General features: G+C 38.6%; 4 protein-coding genes across 4 annotated transcripts; 3 read left to right on the forward strand and 1 right to left on the reverse strand.

Annotated features, from left to right (window-relative positions):
- Nucleotides 1-2,943: 2,943 nt before the first annotated feature.
- LOC131427424 (transmembrane protease serine 9-like) lies at nucleotides 2,944-20,230 on the reverse strand. Its single transcript, XM_058590597.1, has 10 exons — nucleotides 20,135-20,230; nucleotides 19,287-20,074; nucleotides 18,618-18,882; nucleotides 12,142-12,512; nucleotides 11,343-11,448; nucleotides 10,506-11,289; nucleotides 10,065-10,302; nucleotides 4,008-4,101; nucleotides 3,148-3,940; nucleotides 2,944-3,088 (listed from the first exon to the last, which is right to left on the reverse strand). The coding sequence occupies exons 1-10, from the start codon at nucleotides 20,166-20,168 to the stop codon at nucleotides 3,016-3,018; spliced, it is 3,546 nt and encodes a 1,181-aa protein (XP_058446580.1). The 5' UTR covers nucleotides 20,169-20,230; the 3' UTR covers nucleotides 2,944-3,015.
- On the forward strand, nucleotides 9,502-10,492 carry LOC131425353 (trypsin-1-like). Its single transcript, XM_058587177.1, has 2 exons — nucleotides 9,502-9,925; nucleotides 9,985-10,492. Exons 1-2 carry the CDS (start codon nucleotides 9,551-9,553, stop codon nucleotides 10,438-10,440), a joined length of 831 nt encoding a protein of 276 aa, XP_058443160.1. The 5' UTR covers nucleotides 9,502-9,550; the 3' UTR covers nucleotides 10,441-10,492.
- LOC131425351 (trypsin alpha-3-like) lies at nucleotides 11,585-12,658 on the forward strand. Its single transcript, XM_058587175.1, has 2 exons — nucleotides 11,585-11,664; nucleotides 11,814-12,658. The coding sequence occupies exons 1-2, from the start codon at nucleotides 11,634-11,636 to the stop codon at nucleotides 12,614-12,616; spliced, it is 834 nt and encodes a 277-aa protein (XP_058443158.1). The 5' UTR covers nucleotides 11,585-11,633; the 3' UTR covers nucleotides 12,617-12,658.
- On the forward strand, nucleotides 18,083-19,045 carry LOC131425352 (trypsin alpha-3-like). The gene is made up of 2 exons (XM_058587176.1): nucleotides 18,083-18,132; nucleotides 18,204-19,045. Exons 1-2 carry the CDS (start codon nucleotides 18,102-18,104, stop codon nucleotides 19,004-19,006), a joined length of 834 nt encoding a protein of 277 aa, XP_058443159.1. The 5' UTR covers nucleotides 18,083-18,101; the 3' UTR covers nucleotides 19,007-19,045.
- Nucleotides 20,231-21,620: the final 1,390 nt, after the last annotated feature.

A 21,620-nucleotide genomic window follows, 5' to 3' on the forward strand; every position in this document is an offset into this window, starting at 1 on the left:
GTTTTACTGCAGAATTTCTGAAGTTTTTTTTCCACTTATTTGTTTAAACTAACACTACATTCGTATGGCCATGAATTAACATGACGAATAAATTGGAATGGTTTTGAACTCAACTTTGAAGATTTTTTTGGCATCGTCATCTTCTATGACGGTTTGATTTTGAAAAACTCATCATTCTGTAACTACGAAATCGGTAGAAGGAATCTGATAGTGTTTACTAATTCTATATAGGACCATAAGACTATTGATTTGAATTTTTGTTTATGAAACACGTTTTGTCCTTGTATGAGAAAACAATTGTGCTCCTCTATTCCCGATATTTTTGGAACCGTAGGTTAAGGAATTCACCTAAAAAATTGAAAATCAGTGTAGCCACCATTGAGAAATCGTAGTGCGTTCCAAATAAAATTTTTTGGGGGCCTTCCGGGATTAAAAACCGAATTCCCGTAAAACTGAAATAAACTTATTTGGTTATCAACTATCAAAATCTGTCAACCCGATAAACCCGAATAATTTTTGTGAAATTGACATTTTTATATTAATCACCAGAAGTCGGATCTGACAACAAAATAAAAAGAAATTTTTATGGGATCTGAAGCCTTTCATTTGAGTGAAATTGGTTCAGCCATATCCGAGAAAAATGAGTGACATTATTTTAATTTCCAAATGAAATTCAGCAGCTTTGTATGGAAGTACAAGGCTGTTCATATGAATTTAAGTTTGTAGAAATCGGTTAAGCCATCTCCGAGAAAATTGAGAAAAATTAATTGTCACACACACATTTTCTGATCTCGACGAACTGATCCGAATGGTATATGCGTATAAGAAGTTATGTTTTCCAGCAGCTAAGGTCTACCAACGTAACCAATGCCCCATACAGAAACTACCTAAAGTTCAGGCCTTATGATCTACCAGTGTAACAAAGTGCATTAAATAACTTATCGTTCTCGGTCCATATTTGTGATGCCACATGCGATCAATAGGACAATTGTGATTGCTCTAGGCCATTCAAAAACTACCTAAAGTTGGAGCTCTACGACTATGAACTGCATTGAAAAATTATACTTATACTGCTGAATGCTGTGACACAGTGTAATCTCTAAGGGCATTACTCCAAGTAGTTCTTGGGTATTGGAACATCTCTTAAGCATTTCCGTAGTCTCAGAACATACTCAGAGGGTCCTCAGGTGCTAACGCATCGGACGTAGTAGGATTGTTCATGTTATTTACACTAAAATCAAATGAAATTTGTGAAACCTTTTTTTATGCGAAAAATTTGAAATAACGCGATGTTTTATTTAATTTACGCACTCCCGACTCTGCGCGTAAATTGAGGTTCTAGTGTACAGTCATCTTTCTAATACATATGTCATATTCAAACGATTACTGAAATACAAACGAGGCAAAATATCATCAAAAAGGATGCCGTACACAGTCTATTGGTGTCAAGAAACAATTGCATACAACAGTATTGAAAATCTTGTTTCACTTTGCTCCCAAGCAAAAACGTCCTACTGCTGGAATAAGGGGAAAAGTCGCTGACACAAATAATATCGTTATCTCCGTTAAAAGTGAATGGATTTTTACAATCTAAAGCTTGTTGGATAGCTATTACCATGCGGAATCTAAGTCATTTCATATTCTTTTTTCAAGGTCGATTGTGACAGATATTGTTAAAAATATGAAAATTTTGAAATTAAACTTCGTATAACTTAAAAAATAAACATCCACAATAAACATTCAATAGCGTTCAGTGTGACGGGGAAACCTTTCGTTTGCGACTAATTTGATCTCGGAAATTTTTTCTAAAGTTTTAGCGAATTCAATAATTACTTTTAATATTTATAGAAAAAGGTAAGAGCTCCGCGAAAGAGAAAGATTTTTTAAATGAATATACTCCGTTCATGAACATAGAATCTTCTCTGATAGTTTATAATGCAATATTGTGTTGTTCGAGAAATTCATAAAGAACTGAGATTCCTGAAAATTGCGTAATAAAACAAAGATAAAATATTCAAAAGTGTCATTATGAGGTGCTGGAACAGGGATGCCATGTATTAAAAATCAAAATTTGTATATTTTATTACTTTTTTTTTCAATTTGTTTTTTTATCATATATGATAACAAACGTTGCGTGTTATAATATTTGATATTAAACTAATCATTATTATATATTTTTCATTTAGCCCGATTTAAACCTGTATTTGTCGTTCGCCGTTCGTGCTTTATAAAGGTACAGTTTGACATTCAACGAACCAATGTTATTCGTATTCACGTCAATCCGATCTCTGATAATACCTACCCGCCTAGATCTAGATCAATTCGCTTGGAAGAAGCCAAGTATGAGGTAGTAAATAACGAACACAACTGCATTTGCATGAAAATATTCCTTTACATTCTGGGGTTTTGGTCACTACTGACCGTTGGGTACTAAAGTGCTCATAGTTATATTCAATTTTATTTACGTGTGACGAAAAGTGAGCGTCACAATTTAAGCGATTGCGACGAAGCACAATGCCTGACGAAGCGTAAAAAAATAGAAAAGAATTATTTGCACCTTTGGATCAAACGATCAGTAGTGACCAAAACTCTGGTTCGTCTGAGACATCCGTACAAACATTGTACTTTGGCGCAATAGTTTTAATTGTGGCACTCAAGTAGAGTAACTATTTGTGTCTGCTTTGCGGCTCAAGTTGAACGGCTAAGTGTATCAGCCAACTAATAGATGAAACTAAATATGTAAAGTATGGGTTATTTCAAAATCTAGCTTCCAGCAATCCCAATCAATTCATCTACTACTTTGATTATTCTAACTACTAATGAAAATCTTCGTTTAGTTAAAATTCTACTGAAATAGCGATTCGATTTGAAAAACCAACGAAACGATCAGTCACATTGCTGGTCTAATTTTCCTCTCAATTGAATCAGTATTAACTGTGCGACTAGACAAATAATAAAATGAGTAAATTTATTTTTCAGTTAATCACAATTATAATGAATAATTATCACCCCACTTCATCGCATTATCATCATGCAAAGCAACGTAAATAAAATTGCACCAATTGAGACACTCACGGTGGTTGATCCGCTAAAAATAAGAACATAATAAAAAAAACTATTTTTTGCGTATTTTAAGTTCGATCATACTCTCTACCAGGCATCGGAGTCGTTCCGGGAGGAGGGTTATCGTTCCTCACAAACTGTTGCTGAATCCAGGGCAGGTGGTAGCGAACTTGTGTAAGAACCGATGCAGTGGTGGTAGTATTCGCTCCACATCCTAAACCAAACGACACTACTGCGGTCAGTCGTCCGTTACAGAACAAACCTCCACCTCGATTTGGTAGACAAAGGGCCTGATTTGCACTGTTAGTCCTGATGCAAAGCATTGACTGGCGAATCATACCATTGTATAAATTGTTGCAATCTACTCGATCATGTACGATCACGTCCAGCTGTTGCAACGTGTGACTGGTACCCGTTTGTTGCCAATTCCAACCAGCTGCCTGACAAACCCCGTTCTCTGCTACAATTCTATCCTGTAGCTCGGCCGGTGCAATATTCGGATTTGCCACTGCCGGGAATGTGAACTGGCCTACTATTCTAAGAACTGCTATATCATTCTCGAATGTGAACGGATCATAGAGAGGATGCACAAATACTCGGTTAACCGTTGTCGCAGGTGCGGCCGCATTAATATCTACAACACCACTCCGTATGACAAATTGATTCGCTGCTCGAAGGTTGTTTTGGGCATCCAAGACACAACTTCCCGACGTAAGAACGTGATTCGTGTTCAGGATAGTTCCACCACAGAACAAGGTTTGCGGCTGACCAATGTTGATTCCAACGGTTGACGGGTAAGCTCCCAAAACAGCAGGTCCTCCACCAACCAGAAACGGGTTAATTTCAGATTGAGTTACTACCGCTTGGAGAAGCAGCACTAGAAAAACAAAGAATATGGATGAAGTTAAATATGTTAAATTTTTACTTTGAAAAATTGAACTAACAATTTACGAAAGCCCATGTGACTCTTACATGGACAAACATGGTTCTCCAACTTATTTCTTTCGTAGCTGGTCGAAAACTGATGCCCGTAATTTCCTATTAACGTAAGTTCCAACTGCAGAGAGATAACAGGTTCAAGATAAATTTTGAACAAATGCTACTTATCGCTTTTGTAATGATATGTAATTGTGATAAATTTATGAGAACTGGTTGAAAAAATACGTCAAAAACCCAAATATGCTGTTTTCAAATATGTTTGTAATTGAAATAAATGTGTCCATTGCGCCATTTATTCTACTTTGACAAGGTGAACATTTTTAGCACCTCGTATTAAAAGATTGTAGAACGATTCCATTTGATAAGTCACAAATTGTTTTGACATACGTTCGTGAGTGGATAAAAAGAGAGTAGTTCTACAACTTCTAATTGAATTTGTTCCACCTCATGTACAAAATGTCAATAGATGTTATTTTGATTGACTGCTACTTGTTTTTTTAGAACGACGATCAATCTTGAATGTTGCCAGAGCCAGTATGATATAGCTTGTTGCAATTTAACTGGGTAGACATAGATTAGTAGCATGACACAATGAGTAGTTGGTTGGTTCTATTGATACTTAGCTCGTTGACATCTTTGATTGACGGGGAAGATCCTTCCGATCCTATTCTTAAGGGTGGCTCTGATTCGTCTTGGGGTGCCTATTCATCAGCTGCGTTCATACGAACGCCGTTCTTGAGTTTTTGTGGAGCAGCAGTAATACATTCGAATTTCGTGCTAACGATAGCCTACTGTGTGTACGATGAAAAGCAGCAAGCTTCCATCCAAGCCAATCAGATAGAAGTAATCGCCGGTGACTTAAATATTGCCTCCGCCTCATTTGACCGACAACAAAGGGAAGTTTTGGATATAATCATTCATCCAAATTATACTGTATACAATGCCAAAAATGACATTGCTCTGCTACGATTGAATCGTCCGCTGGAATTGCCTTCAAATACTGTGGAAATAATTATGCGAAAACATCGAATTGTACCTGACGACACCATATGCGAACTTCCTGGGTGGAGTATGGAGAGAAGTGTACGTATTCAGTACAAAATTTCTAACATAATTCTTCAAGAACGTTTCATTACTGTTCCAGACCATATCTTCACTAACTGAAGTTGATCAGAAATATCTGACGATAAAAATACTCGATCGAGATCTCTGCAATCAGGCTAACATGCATGCCGGTGGTGTTCGAGAGAGTATGATATGTGGAGGAAATATTCTGCGTAGTTCTAATGCGGTTTGCAGTGGTAATCTTGGCTGTCCGCTATACTGTGACGGTGAGTTAACTGGACTACTGTCATTCGGAGTTAACTGTGGGGCACCAAACGATCCACCGGTGTTTACACAAGTGCGATTCTTCAACCGTTGGATCGATGAGCAAATCGCCAGAACAAATCGTACAACTTCAGTGCATTAAGTTGAAACGAAACTAGAAAGTGGAACATTTCTTTCGTGTTAAACGATTTGTAAATAATAAAATAAATTCCACCCTCCACGATTGTAAAAATACGGCGTGTGTCAATTTCGACTATATGTAGACAAACATTTTTAATTTACTCATAAATGGTTTGTAATTCTCTGCATCTAGCAAAGTCTTGGCATTACATTCCTTATGTGGAATTTGGCCTTTCTGTTTCAACAGACCTCGCAGCCGATTCTTATTGTACAGAATCATTGCATGGATCCTACTGACACTAAGAACCCTTCCAGGTCGGGGCTCGAACATACGACAACTGGCTTGTAAGACCAGCGTCCTATGCACTGAACCGCCAACCCGGAACAAAAAATTCTCTGCATCTACACACTTCGAAAAAAAACGCTATGATTTTATATCTTATTAGATGCACATAAATGGAGCATCGCAGCTCACGTAAATTTACGAACAAGAACATTCAATATCGTGTCTAAAATTACATGACATGAAATTCATAAAAATAAACTAAAAAAACAAACTTGCAGGGTTGTGTACGAGATACGGCCGATCATGATGACATTAAAAATGCAATTTTTAAAATCTCTCATCAACAGATTCAAATTTGAACCATATGCAAATAATCGTGAAACACTATCTAGGATTCTAAAGCTAATACATCATCGTCAATTGAGTTCAAGAAGTATTCATAATAATATTCATAACAAAAGTATATTTGCGAACCTTTTTGTTCACGACAAGCGCCACCGGTGATTCGTTTGAAGTATTTGATACATGTTATTGAATAAAGTTGAATAATGGCGGTACGTGAAGTCCACAACAGATTGGTTTTCGATAAGCCTATATGAAAATTTCCAACGCTGACGCATATCTGGATGGTTAATTTCTTGAGAAAACTACAGAAAATGGGAATTTAACATTATTCAATTGTAATCATATAATTATTAAATGCCGTAATTATGAAACCTATCCCTCCTCGGTTTTCCTTCTAAATCTTCATTTTAATTGACACCAATATCTACTTTTTGATCAACTGCAATAATCCCTTAGAAATAAGTAGTACATGACGAACTATTTTCTTCAACTGAATTTTTCGGGTATATTTCAATTCAATTGATTGACCTCAGAAAAAAAGTTAAAATCGCTGATGCAGTACGATATTCCAGGCACAAAGCGATGTTTAAACTACTCTGATTGGTTTTTTTTTCTTCGCGCTTCGCCTTCGGCTCGTCAGTGCTTAAAGCAGTTCAATTTGAACTGCCATCTCGTGCCTAGAAGTTCAACTTAAACCGCTAAGCAGACGCAAAGTTTGCACTACTTATGCAACCCTCAAACAATATTGCACAAGTGCTATATTATTTCTGACGTCTCAGGCGTAAACTCTACTCTGATTGGTTTGTACCAACGTAATAATGAGTTTCATTCTGACTTCTAATTGCAAAACTTTCGGTGAGTAATGTCAGAAACAATAGTGCAGGGTCGAAGTGGATACGTGGGGGTCCTTTTTGGGACCCGCCGAGCAAAGAAAAAGGTCATTTAGTTAGTAAGGGGCACACGAATATATTTTGCCCTCATGCCCATTAAAACGTAAAAATGGTACTAGTTTGCCTTCTAGCCAAGGATGGCTTTTATCGTATCAAAGAACGCTCACTAGCAACTCTTCACACGATTCAATCGGTGTCATCAAAGAGAGACGGATATCATCGCAGCAACAAAAAACCAGCATTGTTCATTTAACATAGAATAGACACCAGTGCGAGAGCGAATTTCTCTCGATGACCTGTCTGAGAATCAAAGGCTAGCTCGCTGCTGTGGGGATTCTCTCTGAAGCAACAAACGGTCGCTTATTCTCGTTTCGCGATCCGATTCTGTATGGGCAGTGGATAATTGTGATAGAATCATTTTACTATTGCCGCTTATTCTAACTATGTGCATATAACCTTTGTATAAATTATGTCTATGAAAATGTATGTGAATGCTCCACACAAGGGTTTTGAAATATTGCAACCTAGTATGAGAATCATCAAGTCGAATCATCGATTCGATTTTTTGCGATAATTTTCAACTTGAGATTCTCTCTTGATAAATTCCACACAGCACCAATCATCTTGGTAAATTCCACACAGCACCAATCATTATCATTTGTAATTTTAATTTTTTTTAAGGGCCATGAATTTTTTTTAAGGGCCACGAAATATTCAGAGTATGAAGTGGAGCGAAGAAATATAGAAAAATTCTCTCGGTTCATGCATTGAGAGACTCGAGTTCTTGTAGCATCTTCTACCGGATTGAAACTGCTCCTAGCACATGCTAATGGAAGATAAAGATGCAGATTATTGCATCGCAGTTAAAAAATAAAGGGAGGTATATAATACAATACCAATATTGGGGCCAAACCTAATGTGAAATTTTTGATTATCGACAAGCCGGAAATCGCCATCTTGATTTTTGAAGCACCTCAAAATATCAATTTTCAAATCCTACTTGACAACCCAGTCGCCATATTAGATTTAAAAATAGATTAGAACACTACACTATCAATCCTTTTTTATGCGTACAATATTAAAGTAATGCTTTGGTATCAAGTTAAATATGGGAAATCCATAAACAAATCACCGAAATACAAACGCTTCAAATTAGGTACGAAAAATGTATCGACGATAGTTCTAAATTGACCTGCTAGTTACCCTAGAATCAACAGCTAATTAATACTTAATATACTCAAGCGAAATACCTAAACGACGTTGCCGCATATGTTTATATTAAATGTTTCTGAATCGATTGATAGTTAATACTATCAACAAATGACTGAGTTATAAGCGTTCAAAATTATGACAGAAAAAGGTTATTCGGCTAGACTTGTATTTTTTAATTGCCACCCGTATAAAGAAGAGAAAGGAATTTTTGATTCCAAAAAATATAAAATCATTAATTCCAAAAAATATACGAAAATCATTCGACAACAAAGTACGTGCGTTAATCAACTGAGCCACAGAAGCACACATCTACTTCGCTAGTAAATGGTTCATATAAATGCACTTGATAACCGAATGCAAATTACAGTTAAAAACTGTAAAATTCATGCTAATCTAACATTAAGTCAAGGCAAATGAAATTTGGTTCATTTGGCAAATTTAACACATCCGGATATCGGGATGCCAGACTTACGAAAACTACACCAACATACAGAATTATCAACAAATTCATAGTGTATTTGAAACCAATAAAGAGCTACGATCTGTGCCGCACCAGCATAACCAGGTTCCAGAAGTGTATGAAAAAAAGTTTAAATGGCCCCAAATGGAACCCGCAGTGATTACTCATAGCTATCTTCACTATTTTTTGCAAAAATAAGATTTATATGATATCACATTTTATCTGAATACGTATTCTGGTTCTGCAGTTACGAGTTATTGAGCGTGACTTGTATGGAAATGCCGACAAAAGGCTAGGACATACCCAAAATATCCATTGTACACATTTTTTCACAAAAAGGTTCCAAAGATCAATTTCACAAAAATCGCTAAGCGACAAATTTGTTTATAATTTTGAATAAGAAGATATTTGTATCATGTCAAAATTCAAAATAGCGGAGGAAAAATAGCGGCTATCGTCTCAGAACTTCGAGTTTGCAGTCTGTTGAAGTATACTGAAACGATCGATTTTTATATAACAACTAACATTAATCGGCTAAACTGGAAGGGCATTTTCGAGAGATAATCGCCAGTATTTCATCTGGCCCTAAGAAGGTACTAGTCTTGATTTAAAATTTAACAACAATTAGTTTTAAAAATTAACAACATAATTTATACATTGAATATTATATTCAAACAACTAAATATTTTTGGCATTGAACAAACAACAAAATTCCTTTATGACACATCGCATGACGAATGCGTACGTCTGATCTAAAGTCTTATCAATTAACCTTAATCTCAACCAGTAAGCTCAGATTTGGTCTAGATATCGGTCATGTCGCATTCATATTCCAAATCCAATATCTGTTCGGTTCAGAATCGTTAGTATTCAGCGATACCCGCTACGGGAAGCGTTAACGTTTCGATGTACGGATTGTTAGCAGTTATTTCTCTAGCCATCACGGTGGTGATGGCGGAACCGTCCACCGCCCCGGAACCGTTTCTTCTTGGTGGAATTGTAACAATGTTCGGAGAATATCCGGCAGTGGCGTACATTGAGACTCCCGATCGATCAGTTTGTGGAGCTGCTGTGCTAGATGACCGTCATGTTGTCACCCTGGCACAGTGCGTACTGAATGTGACTCATCATCTCCACAATCCCCGGCTGGTTCGAGTCAACGCTGCAGAAATCCGACTTATACCCATATCAGCAACGCGGCAATCGAGTCTCGGTGCCGTCATTTATGTCCACCCGAATTACAAGCCACATACGCACGAAAATGATATAGCGGTTATTCGAGTGAGTGTTGTACGATTTAGGCTGAAGTTGTTTAACGATCGAAGTATCGAATGTTTCAGGTTCAGGTTCCATTCCTTCTCCCCAGTAATGAAGTAGAGCCAGCTATTAGACGTACTCGCATTGTAGCTAATGGAGTTACCTGCCAAATGACTGGTTGGGGAACAGCGACAGCGGTGGGAAACGCGATCATTGCGGAGCAACGTTTTCTACCGATGGTTATCAACGATCGTGATGTCTGCAACGGCGTCAGACCATTTTCGCGGGTTTTCGAAAATATGATCTGTGCCGGAAACTTGATAGCAGCCGAAAATGGACCAGCACCATGTGCGGCCAGTATCGGTTCTGGGTTATACTGCAACGGCGAACTCACCGGTTTACTTTCGTTTGGAATGAACTGCGGTACGGCGAACAATCCTCCAACATTCACTCAGATTCGTTTTTTCAATCCATGGATCAATCAACAGCTGAACAGAACTGACATACCTCCCGCAGGATGGTCACCGTTGGATGTATGAATAAATAAATCAATTTAAGAAATAATAAAAATTTATTCAATCTTGCAAGAAAATACAAAATTTACATGGGGTTCGGAGTCCATCCGGGAGCTGGATTGTCCGTACGGTTGAACTGGGTTTCGATCCATTGTCTGTACTGTCTAATATCGATGTAGACTCCTGGTTGATTAGCTGCTCCACATGCAAGTCCGAAGGAGAGCACTCCTGTCAGTTCACCATTACAGTAGAGACCACCGCCGTTGTTTCCCTGACAAACCGTGTTGGCAATGGCAGTAATTGATCCCGCACAAATCATTGTAGGAAGGACACGGTTGTTGTGAACGGTAGCAACGTTGCACGACGCTGTGGTGAGTATTGGCACCGGAACCATTCGTTGGGCTGGAACCATAGGTGCATTTGCGGCATTTGTTGCTGCTCCCCAACCGGCATATTGACATTGGGTATTATCAGCTAGAACCCTAGTATTCAATACGGCAGGTTCGATTGTGTTGTGGAACGCAGGAAACGGTGTATTCACGCGAATGACAGCCAAATCGTTGTTGTTCGTCAGAGCGTTATAATTCGGGTGAACAAACAGACGAGTGACGTTTCGAACCTCGCGTCGATATGACACAGGAATTAAGTTTATATCTCCTGCGATGACTCGCAACCAAAACGGATTAATCAACGTGGCGGTTGTCGGATGCATGACACACCATGCTGCCGTCAATACGTGTTGCGCATTCACGATAGTTCCTCCGCAATGCAAAGTGTAAGGCGTGTCAATACTTACAGCGGCCGGAAATTGCCCCGGAAGAGTCACTGTTCCTCCAGTTATACGACTCGAGGTATCTTCACTGGCATATGCACCTGAATATACCGAAATTGTTTAAATAATTTAAATCGTTAGGCATCTTGCTCACCTGCCAATGCAACTAGGAAGAGAAATGCAGAAACCTTCATTTTAGTCGAACTGTCCTGCACGAGAGGCAATTGAATACTGAATTTCCACTTGGCAGACCTGTCGCTCTAAGTTTCCTAAATTTCCTTATCTTATCATTTCAGTCAATTCTGAACTGATTTTTATGATGGGACTCTTTCACAGGGGGAAAAAACAAAATCCTCTAAAATACGTGCCTTTAATCCACATTCGATAACAGGTTGTTTCGCTACAATTTCCTTCCCAACGCTTCAGTTTGGCTCGAATCGTAAGGATGAAATCAACACTGGCAGTTCTTCTATTTGGTAAGAGGATCAATTCGTTTCAGGTCATGTGTTACTTTGCTCTTGGGTTATTATAAACTTATAATTATGGGTCCTGTTTTGCGTGAAAGATGATCACTTTAGCTTCCACGTTACAGCCATCACTATAGAAAATGACAATTATATTCCAGCGATTGCCGCAACCAATGGCTATAGGTTCGACAGAGATGGTTACGATCCGTTCGAACCCTTCATAGCAGGAGGAACAAACTCGGTACTAGGACAGTTTCCTTCGATTGTAGCCGTTGGCGTTCCTACTCCAGCCAATGCATTTTGTGGTGGTGTTATTTTGAATGAGAATCATGTGTTGACAGCTGCGCTATGTGTCCTGACTCCACAGAACACCTTATTAGCTCCTGGACAGGTGACCATAATGTCAGGAGCATTGCAACTGGTTTTCACTGCCCCTCGGATCGGTGTATCAGCGATTTATGTTCATCCAGAGTACAACCCGTTTACATTCGCCAACAATTTGGCCGTTTTGAGGACCAGTTCCAATTTCGTTCCACCGGATGTAGCCATCCAAAACATTGCTTTTGCAATTCTTGGTGATGAAATACCATTCGATGGAATGGCCTGCCAGGCGGCTGGCTGGAACAACGCTACCGCTTCACCCACACAGCAATTTATTGCTGCTCCAATTATCAACAGAGACGTCTGCGCCGGGTTAGCCGTACATTTCGGACGGATTGAAGAGTCCATGATTTGTGCGGGCGGTACAGCGCAGGGACCGGGAGTCTGTGCTAGTAACATGGGAACTGGTTTATTCTGCGACGGCCGTGTCGTTGGAATTTTGTCCACTGGATTCGGCTGTGGTGCGGCAAACAATCCTGGAGTATACACTCAGCTACGATTCTATGAACCGTGGATTCAACAGCAGTACAGACGCCAGGACATTCCGCCAGCTGGTTCGTCGCCTATCCCTTCGTGGTGATGCAATGGAATACAATAAAGATTTTTTTGTGTGATTTCTAAATGCTCGTTTTGTTTTTATTCTAATTCATACCTCAAATGTATAACTCCAATAGACTTAAAATTAGGAATATGTCAAACCATTGTTAATTTGATAACTTCATTAACTGCTCACTAAACCAACGATGGGGGCGGAAAACGAAGTTTTGCTTCGGGCGCCACTTTTACAAGGTACTGCGGATACATATTTCACCATCTTAGATTCAAATGAAAGGTCTTAAGTTTCTGATTTTGAATCGGATCCGACTTTCGGTTCCGGAGTTACAAGGTGAAAAAAAGCAAGAGGAGATGAAATTTTATATTGTCACTTAAAGCGGCGAAGGAAAAAACGTAACATTTTTAAACTCTGAGACCCTAAACTATTCCAACCTGTAGTTATTGCAAATAAACGGCAAAACAACGTTCCTGGCTATACAAGTTCTTGATTCCAAAAGCACCGGAAATAGTGGTCATATACTCCAAAATGGAATTCATTCACTTTCCTCATTGATGGCCGATTTTCACAAACTTCCCGATCAGATGCACATAACAAAATTATAACACAAGTACATCAACAGTTGATATGTATAACAATTTGTGTTATTTTGAGATATTTAACAAATAAAAACAGTTGAAAGTTATAACTTATGCTAACTATATAACAACAAAATCAGTTATGATGTTTTATTTTCATTTGCAAGACTCATGATAAAGTTCATTAATTTAAAAAAATGAGTTCTTCATATCGAAATATAATGATTAGAATTTCAAAGAACTGAAAGAGAAAACCAGATTACTAACCAAAATATTCATTCAATAAAAAAATCATTCAACAATTTTGGATTGAAACGATGCTAACAGTTGGCTGTGATATAGTTTTTCTGTGTTAAATCTGCTATCTAATTTATTACAACTATTGTTATAAATTTCTGCTTTCGGGCTTCTGTAGTTATATCAAATTCAATAATAATTGTGATACGAACGTTTCAAAATCTGTCACGATATTGTTCCCGCTAGAGTCTTTTTTGTTATGATTTTTGTTATTTTTACAGATTACCAGCCAAAAATATTTCAAAATTTGTTACAAAATATTTCTGAAATGAATTATTCCAGTTGTTATAATTCTGTTATTATCATCTGATCGGATTATGTTCAAATATAATGTCTTTCCATGAGTGTTCAAAATACCAAGCCGTAGTAGCAACGATGCAAAACAGGGAAAAATTCTTCTTGGGTTCAAATTTATTCCAATTTGTAAGACATATTTGTTGTCAGCAAAAGAAAACCGTTTTCGGCTTTACTGCTATTCGGATGCCGGTTCCGGAAATAGTGGTCCAAAAAAGCAAAAGGATTCCACTCATATTTCTACATAATGGCTAAACCAATTTTTACTAACCTAGATTGAAAAAAGTCTTACGGTTTCATACCAAATTCTTGATTTTTTACTGATCTTACTTCCGGTTCCGGGCCTGTGTTTTGATTTAATTTACTGATGACTCAAATAAAAAAAGTGATTCGTCAATTGACTAGAATTTGCAGGATTGACTTAAAACAGGGTTTTTTGATTCAATTTACAGGCGACTGAAATTCATAAAAAGGTGATTCGTCAAATGACTAGAATTTGCAGGAATGACACCACGTGAAAAAAAACCTCCCAAAATTTAAACATATATCAGAATGAATTAAACGTGTTAAATCAACTATAAAAATGTATTCGAATATGTCGGTCTCAGAAGACGTGCATTTGAACGAATTTTGCTGAATTTGAATTCATCCTCAAACATAGAGGCGAAGTCATGTATTGGGACCAATTTGGCAAGCTGTTATTACTCCAAGGTGGTTCTGAAGTGGTATGCTGCCAACAAGATCGATTTTGTTCCCTGCTGCCTCCCAACCCCTCCGAATTGCCCAGAATGTCAGCCAATGGAAAAAAATATTGGGCAATTCAAAAGCAGCGAATTCGATGAAGTGGTAGGGCAATCAGAGATTTAAACGAATGCGGGAAAAAATTCAATGAATGTGCGATTTTGTTTCCATCGTGCGAGCGCTGATGGGCTCCATCGAAAGGAAAGTTAGAGATTTCGTTTAAACTGGAGAAATGTAACCATCTAATGCTGTAACTTTGAAATTTTAATGAATGTACTGGAAAGTATTCATTAATGGACTTTTTGAACTTATTGCATCACGAATTACAGGCCTTCTTGTGAGCACCAATTTACTTTTAAACTTAAATTTATCACTATCTAACAGCGAAAACAGATTGGAAAGATGACATGCGAATGCAACTACCACAGAGACGGGACTCGAACCCGTAGCTAGTTCCTAACCGGGGAAATGGCTTTGCCAATTTAGTTACCCTGCATATGAAAACACATGAAGAGATAGCAAAATTGACTAGAAGAACCAAACATGCTTCGCTTTACTTGGCCGCCACAGCATTCAATTATAGTCCTATCTCTATGGAAATCCATCCAACAGAAAACAAACACACACCGCGTCACAAGTATATCTTCGCTATTCTGCTTTGCTGTCAGACACTGATTTGAGATTTCGTCTCTTTTGCTGTCTATGAGCTACTTAAGATTCCCGAGTAATTGCACCATCGAATTCTAATGGAATATATAAGCTTTAGTTTTATCTAGCCATAGTCCGAGAATAAACTCTCCTTAAAGTTTAGATTGTTATAAAGACAGTCCCAGAAAGTATGGACGCAACCAATAACCGCTGCCATTTCGCAATGGTTCAGAATCTGTCAATTTTTATGGCTGCGTCCTGTTGTTTACACTCTTCTCTAACCCCTTGTGCAGTTGTTTATTCGTTTTCATTAGTTTGTTTCGCAATGCGTGGACTTTCAGCAGAACATCGTCGAAAAATGGTGTACAAATGGTGCACAGAACGCGGACTGTCACTGAGAAAGATAGCAAAAATGGAAGGAGTAAGTGAAAAAGCCGTGCGAAATGCAATCAGGAAGTTCAGTGAGGATAACACCTTTTAGGATAAACCGAAAACGGGTCGGAAAAAAGGTCCTGCTAACCCTCAGTTGGATAACCGTATACTGAAGGCGTTCGAGCAAAAGAAGGAGGTTTCAGTTCGGGATGTGGCCAAAAAAGTGGGCACTTCGAAGTCAAATGTTCTTCGTGCTAAAGAACGTTGGAATCTTCGAAACTATAAGAAGCAGAAACAGCCAAAACGTAGTTCGAAACAAGAAGCATCGATCAGGCCGAGGGTTCGAAATCTGTACAATACGATTCTTGCTGGAAATTTGAACTGCATAATCGTGGACGATGAAACCTACGTGAAACTCGATTACAAATCCTTGCCGGGACCACAATATTATACGGTGCGAGAAGGGCAAGTGTTAAATCAGTCCGAGACATCGATTGAAGTCGACAAATTGGGTAAGAAAGCTATGGCCTGGCAAGCAATTTGTAGCTGCGGTAAGATTTCGAAACCCTTCATCACCACTGCTTCAATGAACAGCGAAATATACATCAAGGAATGTTTACAAAAACGATTTCTACCCATGATTCGAAGCCACAAGGATCCTGTTGTCTTCTGGCTAGATTTTGCTTCTTGCCACTACTCGAAATCAACGGTAGAATGGTATACTACCAAAAATGTCACTTTCGTCCCAAAAGACATGAATCCACCAAATTGCCTACAACTTCGACCAATTGAGGAATTTTGGGCATAAACGAAGGCATATCTTAGGAAATATGTCTCGGCAGCCGAAACCATTCAACAATTCGAAAAAGATTGGAAAAAGTGTCAAAACTTGTCGCCAAGAAGTCTGTACGGAATTTAATGAGGAACGTTCGCAAGAAGGTGCGCCAGCTAGTCTACAATGGCTAAGTAGCAAGTGTTGAGAACAATATTCTGTTGCTGTTGTCTAATATTATCAGTATATCGAATAAAATTTGAATATCTAACACTTGTAAATTATTTACAGCAAAATCAAAGTGCGTCCATACTTTCTGGGACAGACTTTAATCGATAACGTTCACGAGTTTGAATAATTCTTGATCTAGTCATTGCGTGTTGAAATTAAAGCGAAGACCACAACATTTCAAATGCTATTTACTACTAATGGGTCATTCTGAATCAATGTAAATCAATTGACTGAGTAGTAGAGCTGATGCAACGAATGATTCCATTAGTCAAGAACCAGCTTTTTTACTGTCAAGTAGTAGGATAAAGCACAAAATTTGTTCTTGGACTGTATCCAAACAAACCAGCTACTGCCGTCGAATATGCTATCAAACATGTAACTGACCCGTATTGATGCAACTTAGTATCCGAGATTTTGGATCTTCACATAGAATTGGATATGTGTACGGCAAGTCCAAATTGAAGGATTTTCCATCGTTTCTTACCCAATGTGATCAAGATCTATAGTCAAAAGGGTTCATAATTCTTCCAGGAATAATTGAATCCTTGCGGTATTGACCTTAAAAGGATTTAACAGATTGTTTGGCATCCCACTATTGTTCAATGTTCATTTTATTCTGCCCTTTCCATTAAAAAAAAATGAGAATCTATGGCAAGGTAAACATTTTCATGTTGCTCGAAGAACGTGTCTCTTGGGACAATTTGTTCTGATTCCTAAAGACGTATACTAAAGGCTCCCAAGTACCCGGAATTTTATCATCGGATGCTAACGAAAACATAAACATTTCCTTCCCATGGAAAACACATCCTGTATCAAGATGAATTTCAGCATTTCAGTTTTATCTAGCCACACGCTAGCATCTTTGAGAAGATAGAGAAAACGAGCATAGGACTAAAATTGGAGCCGGGCAGATTGGACTTGGAATAAATGCGTCATAGACAAAGTACATGAAAATAAGAGTCTCAAAAGAAAATTGTTTCATCCTCCCATTGGCGGCGATGAAAACGAAAGCTTAGACGAGTTCGTGTACATGGATTCACTGGTGATTCACGATGTGTCGATCAAGTTGCTAGAATGTCGGAAAACAGATCGGTTGAAATAATCCTAGACAACGATTCGGTCGCTATAAGAAGAAAAGGCGCTCAGCGGGCAAGATGGATCGGTCAAGTGGAGGATGACTTGCGGACGCTTCGCTGCGACCGAAACAGGTGGCGAACAGAGTCATGTATCGCGTTGAATGGAGACGCCTTCTATATACAGCAAAGACCCGCATTGCCTAAGACTGAAGGCGTAAAAGTATATATGAACACCAGTAGAATATTAACAAAACCACTGTTGCTATCCCGAACGAAAAAAAAATCCCACTGAGTGACGGTTGCAGTAAAGACCAAATCCTAATTAATCGAATAGATATTCAGCTCTCTAATACTTTTATCTTATCATTTCCGTCAATTACACTCATTTTTTATTAGGAAACACTTCTTCGGAGGAGAATTTGTAAATGAAAATCCATATTTGCCAATACATTATTGCGATAGAATTTAAACACCATCGATTCAGTTTAGCTTCGGTCGCCAGAATGAAATCAACGCTAATAGTTTTGCTTCTTGGTAAGGGAATGGCTTAAATTTATAGTAAAGGATACTTTGATTCCTAGTTAGAACACTTCATTTCATTCCAGCGGTAGCCGCATCAAACGAATACATGCTCAACAGAGATGCTTACAACCCGTTCGAACCCTTCATAGCAGGTGGAACAAACTCGGCACTCGGTCAGTTCCCTTCAATCGTTGCCGTCGGTCTCCCAGCTCCAACCTACGCATTTTGTGGCGGTGTTATATTGAATGAGAATCATGTGTTGACAGCAGCTCTTTGTGTTCTGACTCCCCAAAACACCTTGTTAGCTCCTGGACAGGTGACCATAATGTCAGGAGCATTGCAACTGAATTACACTGCTCCTCGGATCGGTGTATCAGCGATTTATGTTCATCCAGAATACAACCCGTTCACATTCGCCAACAATTTGGCCGTTTTGAGGACCAGTTCCAATTTCGTCCCACCGGATGTAGCTATTCAAAACATTGCTTTTGCCATACTAGGCGATGAAATTCCATTCGACGGAATGGCCTGCCAGGCAGCTGGCTGGAACAACGCCACAAATTTTCCAACACAGCAGTTTATTGCTGCTCCAATTATCAACAGAGACATCTGCGCCGGGTTAGCCGTACATTTCGGACGGATTGAAGAGTCCATGATTTGTGCGGGTGGTACGGCGCAGGGACCGGGTGTCTGTGCAAGTAACATGGGAACTGGTTTATTCTGCGACGGCCGTGTCGTTGGAATTTTGTCCACTGGATTCGGCTGTGGTGCGGCAAACAATCCTGGAGTATACACTCAGCTACGATTCTATGAACCGTGGATTCAACAGCAGTACAGACGCCAGGACATTCCGCCGGCTGGTTCGTCGCCGATTCCGTCATGGTGATGTGATGAAAACTAATAAATACGAATTATTTTATTTGAAAATGCCAATGCGTGGTTTTGTTTCAATGCAATGACATGGAATTTCAATAACTGTTGAATTCATTATTTGCATTTGCTACATGTTATCATTTGCATTTACTGCAATTTCGTATATCATAAGACGCATAACAAATATTTTCCACAAAACGAAAAAATACTGTTATAGGAATGTTCTCTGAATAAAACTAGAAATGATTCTCTCCGATCGAAACAACTTTTATTGTACAGATATTTCCAGTTTACAACACCCCCGGTGTCCAGTTCGGTGCTACCGTATCGTTCCGGCCGATCTGCTGGATGATCCACTGATTGTAGTTGCGCACCTGGGTGAACACCGGTGGATTATTCGCGACCCCGCAGTTAACGCCAAACGAAAGAATTCCCACCAATTGACGGTTGCAGTACAGACCGGTTCCCAAATTACCATTGCAAGGGGCAGCATTGTTCGAGGCCGCTGTATTTCCAGCACAGATCATGGATTCCAGTACCCGGCCGGCATGCATCGTTGGCTGATTACAGAGATCCCGGTCGTTGATGATCATCGGTAAGAATCGTTGCAGAACATTCACAGGTGTGTTGGCTGCTACTGCTGCAGCTCCCCAGCCAGCGAATTGACACGTTTCGCCGATCGGAGTGATTCGAGTTGCACGCCGAGCGATGTTAACCGTATTTGAGGGAAAATTGAATGAAAGATTCAATCGCAAAACTGCTACATCATTCTCCCGAGTGAATACGTTAAACTGCGGATGAACATAGATATGTGTAACACGCCTAGTCTGGCGACGAGCACCAATCGGTGCAAGCGCTGTATCACCAGCTATGATCGACAACCAGTAGGGATCAATTAGGCGATTCTGAGCATTTAAAACGCACTGAGCGGAAGTTAATACGTGCTGCGGGTGAATGATCACCCCTCCACAGTGAAGTTGAAAAGGTGTCGTGATGGAAACGGCAGACGCAAACTGACCCCAAACAGCATTAGTTCCTCCGATCAATCGAGCATCGGGGATGGTGTCGGCTATTGCAAAACCTACCAGAAAAAAAATAATTTATTATAAAATCATGACGATATCAACAAAAAATTACACACCAATTATGGTAAATGTTATAACAAGCAGCTTCATTGTTACACAGTCGCTTGATGTATGTCGATTCGCAATCAAAACCAGACTAAGTCCTCGCGAAAGCGGTTAGCATCGCACTGTTTGATGAATTTTTATTTTTTATCAGAGGATTAGTTTTGTTTTTGATAAATTGAATTTTCGAATCACACTTTGTGAATACCGCGGGCAAAAATAAAGATGACTTCAATGAATGCATTGATTTCGAGAAATTATGCAATAAATAAATTGCGAAATGTTGATCCGGTGATTCCCTGGAGATAAAAACTTTATCAATCTAAGATTTTTACATTCCATTGTTATTGTTCAAAGTATTGAATTTCCGGTTGTCGTAAGCTGAGTGTAAAAACTTGTCAGAAAGCCAGGCCCTGTCTACGTTATGTTGAGAAATGGGGCATCGGAATGGAATGATAACGATTGCGGATTAAATTTAAAACAGGCTTACGTGACCACCTCTGGTTGCAACCACGTTACAGATCGGAATCAGCAGAAATGATACATTCACAAATCGGTTTATTTCAGAACCATTCAAATATTCCCAAAGAATTGTGCGATTTCTCATTCACTGAGAAATTCCATATCAATTGAAAAGTACAAATGGAAAAAGAGTCTACTTTCGAAAATGAAATAATTTTGTTTTGATCTCTTACTTCAAAATAGCCAATTTAAACTGTTTCATATTCATTTCTTGCTCTTTTAAGATGCGGGTAGGGTACAACACATTCTTATAATAAAACATTTCAAGAATAATTCGTCAAATTTCTAAGCCTATTGGAACCAAACTCTGGATGTTATGGGTCTTTATCTTTTCTTGTCTCATACTGTGTAGAAGCAGGAGCTAGGCGCACAGGCCCAAGAGTTCTGCTTAGATTTTCCGAAAGCGTTTGATCCTACGCTCCTACGGGTACTAGAGAAATAATTTGTTTCCTTCGATTTTATAGACAATAAACTTTTAAATCGTTTTTCTCAAAAGCACATCTTAAAAGTCAGTGTCCATCGTTATTCAAAAACTGCTTCACCAATTATTTTCAAATCTTGCACTTTCCACATATAAAATACCCATCCCCAATGTTTTCCTTTTCTTTTTTTATTTTTTGTTACTTTGGGGAGGTTTTACAGCTATAAAATTGCGTTTTTTTTGTGGATCGCAGTTTTTACTTTAAACAACCACCAAAAATTCAAAATAGAAAAAAATAGGAAAAAGTGATTTTTACAGGGTCGTTAAGTCACCCTATATGATTGCACACCCCACTTAAAGTTTATCAATCTACAAATTGAATCATAATCCATTCGCAATAGTTCTAATAGTTCCAAAACTAATAAGTCAATTTTGTAAAGTCTGATTTATTTATTTGGTTATTAGGACATCATTTGTTTCCGATTTTGGGTGAAGTATTCGTTGAGTAACGTATTCGAAAGTGTTTCGTAGGTATATTAACCGGCAAATTTAATATA

The sequence above is a fragment of the Malaya genurostris genome, chromosome 1 (genome assembly GCF_030247185.1).
Source record: "Malaya genurostris strain Urasoe2022 chromosome 1, Malgen_1.1, whole genome shotgun sequence".
Classification (NCBI taxonomy): domain Eukaryota; kingdom Metazoa; phylum Arthropoda; class Insecta; order Diptera; family Culicidae; genus Malaya; species Malaya genurostris.